Source organism: Gallinula chloropus (genome assembly GCF_964237585.1).
Source record: "Gallinula chloropus genome assembly, chromosome: Z".
Classification (NCBI taxonomy): Eukaryota; Metazoa; Chordata; class Aves; order Gruiformes; family Rallidae; genus Gallinula; species Gallinula chloropus.
Genome location: NC_140089.1, coordinates 25,122,349 through 25,134,991, shown reverse-complemented (window position 1 = coordinate 25,134,991; position 12,643 = coordinate 25,122,349). Strand labels below are relative to the sequence as shown.

Below are 12,643 nucleotides of genomic sequence, written 5' to 3'. Positions count from 1 at the left end.
GTAAGAATTATATGAAAGTGTGGTGGCTTGATCTTGCACATCCAGCTGCTCTCTCACTTTCCTTCCTCAACAGGAGAAGGCGAGAAGATCATGAAAAAGTTTGAGAGTTGTGAGATAAACATGGGGAGATTCCTTACCAATTACTGGCATTGACAAAAAAGGGTCAACTTGGGGAAAATTCATTTAATTTATTGCCAGATAAAAGTAGGGCAGGATGGTGAGAAACAAAAATTAAATCACCTCGCCCCACTACCCCTCTTCCCAGGCTGAGCATCCCTCCTTCATTCCCAAGTCCTCTATCTTATTCTCCATGACTGGTGGAGGTGATGTGGGGAATGGGAGTCTGTTCATGACAGTCCCTCTCTGACAGTCCTTCCTCCTTATGCTTTTCCACTGCTTCAGTGTGGATCCTTACCGCATTCTCCAGTCGTTCAGGCTAAACCTGCACCCAGCATGGGGCCTCTATGAACATTATTTCTTGTAAGGAGAATCTGCACCAACATGAGCTCTCTGCAGGTGGCAGATCCTTCAGGAAATATTCACCTTGGTCTGGCACAGGGTCCTTCATGGGCTGCAGTCTAGGTATGTGGTCCAATGTGCTCCTCTCCATTGGTTTCAGGGAAATACCTCCTTCACCATGGTCCTCTTCATGGGCTGAAGGGAATCTTGGTTCCAGTGCCTAGAGCACCTCTTCTCCCTTCTTCTCTGACCTTGGCAACCTCTGCAGGGTTGTTTTTCAACACTTTTCCTGTTACTTCTCACTACCTGGTCAGTGCTTTGCCCTTTCTTAAGTATGCAGTCACAGAAGCATCACCAGCTTCAGTGATGAGATCAGGTATGTCCCGCAATGGGTCCATTGCAGAGCAGCACCTGACCACTTCTTGCAAACACTGCTCCTGCAGCCCCCTCAGTACCAAAACCTTGTCACTGACACTCAATACAGTAAGACAGAAGGGAAGAATACAAAGGGATGAAAAACAGGTCCATGAATAGAGAAATTTCTTGGTTTGTTTTTTATTATTGTTAACTTCTTTTTTTTCTTTTAGAATCAGTTCCACTACAATAAAGTTAATGTGTGGTTATCCCTTTCCTAAACGAATGGAACAATTTTCTGAAAGTCAAACTGAATGCATTGAGGGAAAGAGATAGAGTATGTTTTGAGAATCAAAAATATATACAGAATGACCAGGCTCATTTTTCTAAACTCTTGAAAGATGAAAAAATGGCAAAGAGCAGTACAGATGAGTAATTGTTTTGTGTCTGTGTAGTGTGCTGAAAATATTCTTTTCACATTAAGGAGGACATTCTTTCTGTGCTTTTCCTTCTCACCTATTGAATTACTTAGACATTTTTGAATAATCTATTTTTAAAAATCCTGCAAAAGTATTTTTATTTCCTCTTACCTATTTACTGAACATCCCAGTTTAGATATGGACTATAGTTGAAGTGATGAGATGATCTTTTGTCATTGACATTATATCTTCTTTGTTATTATGGATTATATTCCTTTTTGAAAAGTTGCTTATTTGCCACTTTTTTGCACACTGCTATTTGCTGCTGGTGACAAATACTGTTTGATTAAGTATTTATTTAATCATCAGGAACAACACTTACTAAACAGTGTGAATTGTTTCAGTACCTTTGTTCATGGGTGGTAAAGTGGAAGGCCATGATTATGCAAGAACCAACATGTGCTAATAGTAGACATCACCTAACTGATGGCTCTTGTTTTTCAGATTTTCAGCACGAGATATCTTTTTGAGCCATTCCTCATGTAGTTTTGCATCCTAGTTTGATCTGTATTGGTACATAAAGCTTGAAGGAAGCTTGGATAGTTCTACAGAAGCTATAATATCACCTTGGCTTAAGCATACACTTTCGAACACTTTCTCTCAATTTTATGAACTTAGAGTATGCAATTGATTTTGATGGGACAAGGCTTAATTGGTCTAGAGTTTTATTTTTCAGAAATGTCAATTAAAGAAACAATGAGGAATTCATAGTGAATAGTACGTGAAAAACTAGTTTCATGTACAGTTTTAAAAATAGTGCATGAAAAAATTATTTTTGTCTTAGCCAGTGTTATGTTTCACTTCATAGTGATGCAGTAATGTCATTTTCTGAAATGGCATCTTTGTTTTCTTTTTAGTGGTCATTGGCAGTTCTGAAAATTATAATATTTTAAAATGGAATTATAACAAGGTTTGTTAATGACATACTAAAGTTAATCTTATATTTTATTATTTCAGTTGTTCATGGTGGACAATGGAGCAGATGACTGGAGAATAGCCATGACTTATGAGCGTATTTTCTTTATCTGCTTGGAAATACTGGTGTGTGCTATACATCCCATACCTGGGAACTATACATTCACATGGACAGCCCGGCTCGCCTTTTCTTACGCTCCATCCACAACAACAGCTGATGTGGATATTATTTTATCTATACCAATGTTCTTAAGACTATATCTTATTGCCAGAGTTATGCTTTTGCATAGCAAACTTTTCACAGATGCCTCATCTAGAAGCATTGGAGCATTAAATAAGATAAACTTCAATACCCGTTTTGTTATGAAGACCCTAATGACAATATGTCCAGGAACTGTACTGTTGGTTTTTAGTATCTCATTATGGATAATTGCTGCATGGACTGTCCGAGCTTGTGAAAGGTAAGGTTGTTCTGTTTGTTTGGTTCTTTCTGCCTGTTTTTCTATGTTTCTCTCTTGTTTTGCCTCTTCACTTTTGGATTTGGGGGGCCTAAATATTGAATGGACTGGAGCTTCCAGGTTCTTGATATTTTGAGTGTTGGTGGGGTTGTAATCCATGTCATAAATTGTCAGAAATGCTTTGCCTTTTAATTTGAAGGACTCTTGCAGAGAGGTTTGTGCTACACTCTTTACCATAGGATTGCAATTTGATTTTAGTGTTTTGAAACAACTTTAGGTATGTTTGCTAAAATACAGGGGACAGATACCATGAAATGTCTTTAAGAATAGAGGTTGATTTTCTGCATTAATATCAGCTTGGGGTGTTGTTTTTTGTTTGGTTGGTTTTGGTGGGGTTTTTTTCGATAAAGTAAATTTATTAACGGTGTGATAGATACAGTGTTGGTGTAAAAATCTAGTGGAAAATGTTTGAAGGTTTCTTAGTTTGAGTTTTGTTGTCCTGTAAGAGAGGTGCAAAATTTTGTGGATAGTTAGAAGATCAAAAAAGGGGAAAATGAAGAAATATTAAAGTGATAATTCTTTTTTCTTTCTCTAAAATCAGAAAAAGTGCATTTGAGAGGCAGATTTTAATTCATTTCAGCTAGTTTTCCAGTCTTCCCCTCCCACAGACTTCGGTGTAGGTGCAGAATAAATGGCTATCAGTGCTGACAGCTTGCAATTGAATTTCTCAAACATAGCTTTAACAAAAAAGAAATTACCTTCTAATTGTGTGGGATTGCTTAGGAATATAAGGTAGGTTAACTCAAAGGAGACAATTAGGGTAAGATTTAATGCCTGGCACAGCTTTTAGATCCTGAACTGAATTTTTCCTTACTTAACCTGGAAGATATTCAACATATTTAAGGCATTTCTGGTGGTGGTTGTTGACCATTTTGTGTCTCTTCCTGTCCATGTTTGCCCATTTTAGAAGCAGTTTAAGGGAGGTATTTGTGACAGCTAGCTGATTTAAATCCGCAGTTCAATTGCATGCCAACTGTTATGGTTATGTTACTTTTGGAAGTTACTGCTTGCATTACTTCTCAATTAGTTACACAGAAAAATATTGTATCTTATAAACTAAGTGTAGAGATCATGCTAATATTCTAGTTTTTATTGTTAAAATTGCCAGAATTGTGGAATGTAGTTTATTACAGTAGATGTTTTGTGTCAATGTTGTTTACTCATGTTATGGCATTTAAGAATGTTCTGAAAATGCCATGTTAACAGTGACATATTATAGTTTCAAAATATTCCCCGTAGTGTGAGCAGATGGAGCACTCTAGATATCGACTCAATCTGTAATAGTTGTATTTTAGTAAGCATCTTCTCATTTCAGATGCAACTGACTTCTGCAAAGGCTCTCCTCTTCATCTCACATTCTTCACCTCTTTTCCCACCAGTTTTTCTCTCAACAGTATTACTGCTCTGGAATTTCCGAGTGTCTGCTCAGGCATTCCCAAATTGTCACTTGTGAAGTGCCCCCGAATAACTTAAGCATCCATTACTCTCACTGTTTTACATATAACTGGTAGTTGTTGATGTTGTTTGTGGTGGTGTTATTATTGTTATTACATCATCATCGTTATCTTCATAATTGTTTGTCGTTATTATTACTCATTAAATAGTCATAGTGTTACTAACTTTTTAACAGATACACATTTAAAATAAGTTTCTAAAACTTGTGCCTCTCACAATGAAAATTACTGAAGAAGAGCTGAGGCACTTCTGCATCACAGTTATCCTGGGAGGAAATTTACTCATTTGGTTAGGTAGACTGAACTCAGGGTTCCAACCAAGGCTGAATTTTCTTCATCTCCCTTCTAAACTAGTAATAGATTTTCCACTGGCTCTTGATTCCAGCTACTAATTAGTCCACCAATAGCTCTTAAGACGTACAGTTAGAAAAAAAACCCCAAAACCAAAAAAGTCCCAAAGCCCCAGATTAGAATGCTCTTAACATGTTGTCATCTGAAACTGAACATCACGTTTGGTATAGTTGGATGCAGATATAATATCCCTTTGTCATTGGAAATATACAAATATGCTTGCTGAAGCTGTTCTGTACTGTATAGACATCATAGTCTTCAGATGTCTCCTGAGACATTAATGGCTTTGATTTGCTTACTAGATAACAGTCTAGTATACTCACATATATTTATTTCATCTGCTTTGATGTTGATTTTTTTTTTCCTCAGTTTTAACTAGAGGATATCTTCATTTGTTGGAATAGACTATTTTATATATACAAAACTGTCCTGAAAATAAATGTTATCATTGGAAGGAGTATTTTCTGTTCCATTTGGTAGTATACATGGAACCTTAATGAGTCTTTATATGGTTAACAGCAGAAATTAGGAATTAGGCAGAAGTCTGGTGGATTGTTTGTTTTTATGAGGGGGGATTTACATGTAATAAATTTTATAGTGTTAAATGATTCTCAGCATCACTCTAGGACCAAGCTCTTCATGTTATATAGTAGTTTTACATAAAGCTTTGCGATGACATGTTTAGTATTTCTTCAGTGTATTAGACGTTTTAGCTGGCCACCCAAATTGGGTTGAGATGATGGGTACAAGATTTAATAGATTAAATATTTGAATGAAGGTGAAACATTTTCGTGCTATCCCATGTCCTCAGTAAGGGGGGATGTTGCAGTTGGCAGTGTCCTTACTGTGAAGTTATGTGTGCTCAGCAAAAGCTTTTGCTGCTGATTGCCAGCCTAATTTTGAGAGTGTTCTATAAGAAGTTAGATTTTTCTCATTGCAGAGTATCCTGGGAACAGGAAGGGAGATCTGGAAGCACTGCATTTCATAGTGAGGAAGATACCATGGAAGCACATCACTATCCATTTCCCTTAAGCAAAACCCTGTAGAGCCAGGTTATGGGTTGAGGCAGATGAGTTGACCATCTGAATAAAGACTTCTCTGCTTTAATGGTTGTCTGACTGATCTCTTGGTATACACTGAAGTAAGTCAGGACATATGTCTTTCTCAGTGCCTTAATGGCTGTACTGTTAGCTCCCAGAATGCTAATTATAGCAAGTGACACTTTGGGTTGGTGAGCAAGGTATTTTCCAGGATTGCAGTTTAAGGTCATCCGTGAGGGCAGAATGTGGTGCAGATAATGGTGGTGGACAGCCAGCTGACTATCAACAGTTTGCTAGGGCTGCAGAGTAATACGAGTGAGGGAGTTTGGGAGGAAAAGATGGGAAAAGCACAGAAGTGTTGTTATATACACAATGCCAGAAACTCTTGCTTTTTTATTGCTCAGGTTTTTGTATTTGTTTTGAGGGCAAGATTACATTACATAGGTTTTAATATCTGCCTTTACTTGCCAGCATCAATATATTTCTGTCTGTCATATGTGACCTTTATATTGAAAATCTAATTTTTTTATTAAGTCTAACTCAGTAGATGTTTGTGCATATAACATCTCTATGACACATGGTCTAGAACACTTAGGGATATGTTACTTTCATCTATGTATTATGAACTCCATAAGCAGATTACCTTTTGCAGTGTCCCATACGGATCTTGTTACTGAAATATCTCTGTTCATGGTTGTCAGTTGTTTACAGCAATTAAAACAGAAATATTTGTTTTCTAAAAAGAAAAAGTTAATACACTTAACACTGAAAAGCCTGACAAATTAGCTAAGTTCTTCTGGAGAAAACTTGTCTTCTGTGATCTAGGATATGTGGAAGGTAGTCACTCTTGTTGATCTTTTATTTTTATTGTGCAAATGAAGAAAGATCCTTGCTCTCTGAATGTACACAGGGTTATAATGCGCCCATGTATCATGAGGCACATGTGTCCACATTACACTGTTGTACATCCAGAGCAGCTCCCATCACATGCCTGGAGTTACTGTGGATTTACAGCAGCAGAACACAGAACAGAAGTGGATTTTCTGTTTCCCAAAAGAGCACATTTTTGGCACCATATTTAGTTCTGTTTGTACTTCTCTAACTTCTGGCAATTAAGTCAGTTCAGATTGAGTGGTTTGTTTAGTCAGCATTTCTTGCTCCCATCAGCTTCTGCTCTGTAATCTTTCCTTGATTTAACAAAAGCAAAAGTAACTGAACGAAAACCATTAAAACAAAAAAATCCCTCTCTCTGTGAAGGTGAAATCCTTTTCTGCTGTCTTCTCATTCTTGTTTTCTACAAATAAATAAATATCTGTCTTAATTCTTGGAAATACGATGCCATCACAAAGCTTCCAGTAAGCAGCTCACACATGACAACTGCTAGGCAAATGTTAAGTGTTCATATGATACAAGCAGGTGGATGCACTGAGACTTTCAGTTGTAATTCATGCGGGAAAATTGTTTCTTAGCTATCTAATTTCCTCAGAGTATGTGTTTGACTTCTTTGGTTGGCTTGAGGACCTTATCTCAGGTTGAACACTGCACATATAATTCCAAGGCCACAGTCCACTTGAAGTTGCTATTACCAGTCTCTGCAGTGCCAATGTGAAGATTCTTCCTAGTAGTTAAAAAAAACCCCGCAAACAAGCCAGCCCAGCTTGGGTATTTAGTTTGAAACCTGGTTTTAGCCCCAAAAGCTCAAAGGCAATGATGCATCATTTCTATTTTTTTGAGCTAGTACATCTAGTTACTGTTGACAGTTCATATAACATTTGTGCATTGACAGTGCAGACTATTTATCATGTTTTTTTTACCTTCTCTTGGCTCACTGAAATTAAATGTGGTACTTGCAGTCAGGTGTATCCGGTGGTAGAAAAAGTTAACTGTCAAATATTCCACACAACAGTGATCAAAGATGATCTGTGCTATGAATGAATGATCCTTTGCCTTCTAGGCTTAATCCCCAGTTTTGCAGACTGAGTGTAGGCTAACTCTAAATGTTAGGTTATTCTTTTATAGTATTTACATCTCAAAGCAACTTGTAACTAAACTCAGATGTAACTGATTGCATTTTCAACTCCTACCAAAAGATATATTATTTTGTCAAACAGTGAAGGCAGCAAGTGAGTCTGTCAAAGAAGTACATCAGTGGATGTTGAATATGCATAACCCAGATCCGAAAAAAAGTCAGTTGACTCAAATGAAGAACTGGGTTGCTAGGTTTATAAATACAGACTAAGAAGTAAATAATGTGTTCTTTAGCTCCTTGAAGACAAAACAGTTTATAGACATTTAAGGTGGGGGAAACAGAGGCTTATATTCTAATGCCTGTAGAGTTTGATCAGTTTTCTTCTAAATTCATGTTTTACTTCCCTTTGGAATAATGCTGTTTGTATATTGTCAGCAAAAGAATATTGGGAATCCAAGTAAGAACACTTTCTTCAGTTTGGATTTATGGAATTAGCTTTATAGTAATGGAAACTAACTATAACTGGTACAGCAATTCAGTGGATATAGTCATCCCTTCACAAAAATGTATCAAGCCAAGATAGATTGGTGTTTCTCTAGTCCAAAAGTAGCAGACTCAACTTGGGGTAAGGGACTGCAAAAGACAAAAAGTTTAAAAAACAAACACAAAAAAATCTCATTGCTTACTTAAGAAAAGATTTTATATCTTTTTTTCAGGGTCATCTAACTAGAGCAGAAAAACTTTTTTAGGTTAAATTCCCTTTTCTCCACAAAGGTTTTATATGTACAGAAGTTGCATGAGAAAAGAATGAAGTGGAAAAGCTCATGTATAGTTCCAAGGTCTCATAAGAATAGTGAGCAAAATGAAAACTATTTCTCTAAATGCAAAAGTCTGAAGAGAATGAGAATATCTACAAAGGAGTACTTACCTGCTTTCAAGGACAACTTTTTTTCCCTTTTTCATTAATTTTGAATCTGTAAAACACAAATCTTTCTTCTATTCTGCAATAATGTACCCACTCCAAACTCTTTCAGATAAGAGAGCAATTGATGGAATTTTTTAAAATCATGATTTCATTAGTGGATACAAAGATACATTCTATGGTCCTTGCATTTAAAAAATGTGGTAGTTAATTTTTTTCCTCCTCATTTTAACCAACATCTCAATCTATTTTCTTTCAAAAGGAGTGAAAACTATTTGCCATAATACCTTAAAAACAGTCCTTAGAAAATATGATCATACTGAAGCAGAAATCAATTTCTCATCACTTCAAAATACAATTTGTTGCTCCAGTAGCTTAATGTATTTGAAAAATGCACTCTGAAATGGGGATTCAGGTTTTACTACTGGTTTTCTTTTGCTTCTTGATATTGATATCAGGGCAAAGAAAGGAGCTTGTATCATGGTTGTCACTTCAGTGCTAATAAATGGGCAATATGCTGATTCAACTCAGATTAAGATATTAAGTAATTTTTTAATTGGGAATTTACAATTCAGTCTTAAACATTTAAATCTACAAGCTCAGTTGCAGGAGATAGTGCATGGGGAATTGTACAATTTAAAGAAATCAGTAGTTGTATGAAGGGAAACATCACAAGGTGCTTTTTAAATAGTTTTAAATACTTTTAAAATCTTTTAAATATTTTTATGTTCTTTATTTTCCTGTTCTGTGCACATCCCCCTTTTAATTTATTTTTGTCATCTTTTTTTTTCTTGGATAGCTTTTTGCCTTGAAAGGTTCAAAATCACTATAGTTTTTGCTACAGCTATTCTTGGGATGGTAAGCAATTTACAGCACATCATCAGTAAGTACTGCACAGACATCACACTGGTGGCCAGCCTTTGCTTAGATCTAGCTGTGCTACATCCCTGTATATTAAAGGCTGAGAGAGTTGGGGTTGTTCAGCCTGGAGAAGAGAAGGCCCCAGGGAGATCTTACAGCATCCCTCCATTACCTGAAGGGGCCTACAGAAAAGCTGGGGAGGGACTTTTTACAGGACAAGGGGGAGAGGTCTTAAATTGGAAGGGGGTAGATTTAGATTGGGTGTTAGGAAGAAAATCTTCACTGTGAGGATGGGGAGGCACTGGAACAGGTTGTCTGGAGAAGCTGTGGCTGCCCCCTTCCTAGCAAAGTTCAAGGCCAGTTTGGATGAGGCTTTGTGCAATGTAGTCTAGTTGGAGGGTGTCCCTGCCCATGGCGGGGGGGTTGGAATTGTGTTATCTTTAAGGTCCCTTCCAACCCTAACCATCTTGTGATTCTGTGATTCTTATATACAGGGAGTACAGCTCACCAGACAAATCTTTACTACCAGAAGATCCTATAGCTTTATATATTTAAAGGTTACTTTACCTTTTACCAGGCAATTGGGTACTGGTTTGTTTATGCAGAGCTGAAAAAGCCTTGTATTAAAATTCCTTATTCAAAGGAGTCCCAATAGATACACAAGCCATGGAAACGTTTGATATTTAAACCTGCAACAAAGTTTAACAGCAGTTTCAGAGAGCCTTAAGTGTTGTGTCCTGATGCAGACCGGTGCCCAGTGAGAGGCAAGGTCCTGTCACCAGCCCGTGCAGAATGTTATTAAGATATTACACCAGCACTGAGTTTAGAAATGGCAGCTTCCTACTCTTAGTGGGGGTGGAAAAGGGCACAGCTCTGCCTGCACAACTTCATCTGTGCTGTTGAGTCTAAGAAACTAACACTGCAGGAAGTAACCCTCCACTACAGAACTGGGGTGATGTGGGAGACTTACCTTGACATGACACCCTTTGTGTCAGCCTGTGACATGTGCGTGCTTGTCGCAAGCAGCTCTCCCTGCAGACTCAGCTGAAGCTATATTCACTTGTCTTCTGGTCCAAGGAACTCAGTATTTCTTTCTTGAATTATTTCATTTTAAAAAATGATAATTAAAAGTTTTGCTAGTCAAAGGAAGAGTGACAAAGTGGTAGAGGGAAGGATGTCTGACCTCCTATGTTCATTGCAAGTGACAAGGCTCTTCTTCATTGTGGCCCAAAACACGGGAATTCTCATATCCTGATGCTACTATTTCTGTAAAGCTTCAGTGGTGTTTTTGGACTGAAATCCAGGTATCTTTTTCACTTTTATTTATACTGATTTAAGTGGTTTTATAAAAACACCCTACATTCTAACCTTTGTAGATTGTTTTACATGTTTGCATTTGGGTAACTTCATCAGGAGGAATACATGATTACTTGTTTTTTAAAATAAGCTTGTTCTCCTTTTTCCTCCATTATTATCGGTGGGATGTGTATGTGTTCCTGGGATCTCAGTATTCTCAGATGTGCAGTGCTCACCAACAAGGACTTTGGAGTTAGAGCTGCGATACGTGACTTTATTTCTTAATCTTTTAATTGTGTGAGTGTTGGTGTGTCAGCCACACACATGCCTCCAACAAGTGATGCTATACTAGCTCAGAGCTTGTAGGCTGATCAATCAAGAACATTCCTGAATTAGAAAATCTACTCACAGTTATTTTTCTCTAAAACAGCGTGATATCCATTATTTCTTTTTAAGCTGTTTTCTGTGTTAAGTGAAATACATTGGTAAAATTCCTCTGGGTTTCCACAAGAGAGGTTCGCTGAATTGAAGTATGTTAATCAAAATCTGCAGCTATCAGTGCCATGTGAATTGGACAAATATCTCAGATTTTGTGGGTTGCAAGCTTTCTGGGTCAGGGGCTGGCTACCTCCCCACATACACACACTCCCATCCCCCACCCTTCAGCCCTACATTGTGTTGTACTACTAATGAATGTCATAATTTCTAGTGAGGAAAAAAGAGATCTAAACAGTTCTGAAAACTGGTGGTTTCAGATGAAGATGAGCACTTTCATGTGCTGATACAGCAGTTTAAGGCTAACTGTTTTGGATGATGCTGACCAGGCTGACGGCTTGTGCTGGGAAGACTGCCCAGGCAAGAGTAACACCCTGCTAGCTGGCTAGTTTTCCCTGCAGAGACTTGCTGCCCAAAGTGGAGAAGGCTGATGTGAGAGGCTCTGTAGTCTTACTTGCAGAGGGGAAGCTATGTTCATGTCAGTCTGATGGTGGGACCTGAAATCTGCTATCTCGTAAGGTCAGTCAGCTGTACTCATGTTAAGTGTGTGCAAGCACTGTGCACAGCACTATACTGCAAACACACATCAGGTGGGGGCCTGGCACTAAACTGGGGTGTCTATGCAATACCATAATTTATGGGCTCTGTGGTGCAATGCTGAAGTGTATCGTCTGATGCTGAGCTCGACAGCAAGAGGCCATTCCCTGATAGGTGGGAAGGTGCTGTGAAGGTAGAAAAATTTCCACATGTTGCAGAGTAGCAGCCACCTCAATAGGATGGGAACAGAAACAGTAGTAGATGCTGTCACTGCCTTGGGGCTACAGCCTTGATGATGGAGTTAGATGATTACATCCTGATTGTGTAATCATGCAAAGCATTCAAAAGTTGTTGGAATGAGCCAGGTGCAAGGTTCAGTAGAAGTTGTAAGGAAATTTGTACAGGTTTTGCAGTAGTAGGAAATAAGGATGCATGGCAGAAAAAAGTCTGCCACCACTGTTAGGGGCATCAGTGTGTATAAAAAGCAATGTTACCATCAGCTCAGAACTGTCTATCTCAGGATGTATCTGTGTGAAAGTGAAAACAGAAATGAAGAAGGATGTCTATCAATAACAACAAATAAAACAGCTGGTTTGGAGTGGGACTTTTGGGGGGGTTAGGGGTGATTTTTAAAGAAGATTTATTTATTCCATCAATTCACTGATTATTTACAAATAACTGACTTGCAAAGGACTACTTGCAAGGTGAAAATAGCAGTAAAAAGCATATGCTACCTTTGAAACAACCTGTTTTGTAATACTTATAAAGGAAATGACAGAATGATTAAAGATGTAATTATAGGACAGAATATTTTTATTAATATTAATGTTACTGTAGACTTCTGTGATAATCATGATTACCTAGAAGGGTAAACAAAAGATCCACTTAATATCAGCTGAATGGGATTCATATTGTGAGTATGCCAGGACTGCAAGATTGTATCTAAGTCTTAGGATTGCAGTCATGTATTGTTCACTATGATGACATAATAAA

At 37.7% G+C, this 12,643-nt stretch overlaps 1 protein-coding gene across 1 annotated transcript in view; it reads left to right on the top strand.

Annotated features, from left to right (window-relative positions):
- The window catches only part of KCNN2 (potassium calcium-activated channel subfamily N member 2), a gene marked incomplete at both ends in the record, with an annotated part of 70,825 nt that overhangs the window by 18,266 nt on the left and 39,916 nt on the right, over positions 1-12,643 (top strand). The window contains one exon of the mRNA XM_084278303.1: positions 2,250-2,668. Coding sequence (XP_084134429.1) covers positions 2,250-2,668 — 419 coding nt within the window. The remainder of the gene's footprint in view (positions 1-2,249; positions 2,669-12,643) is intronic.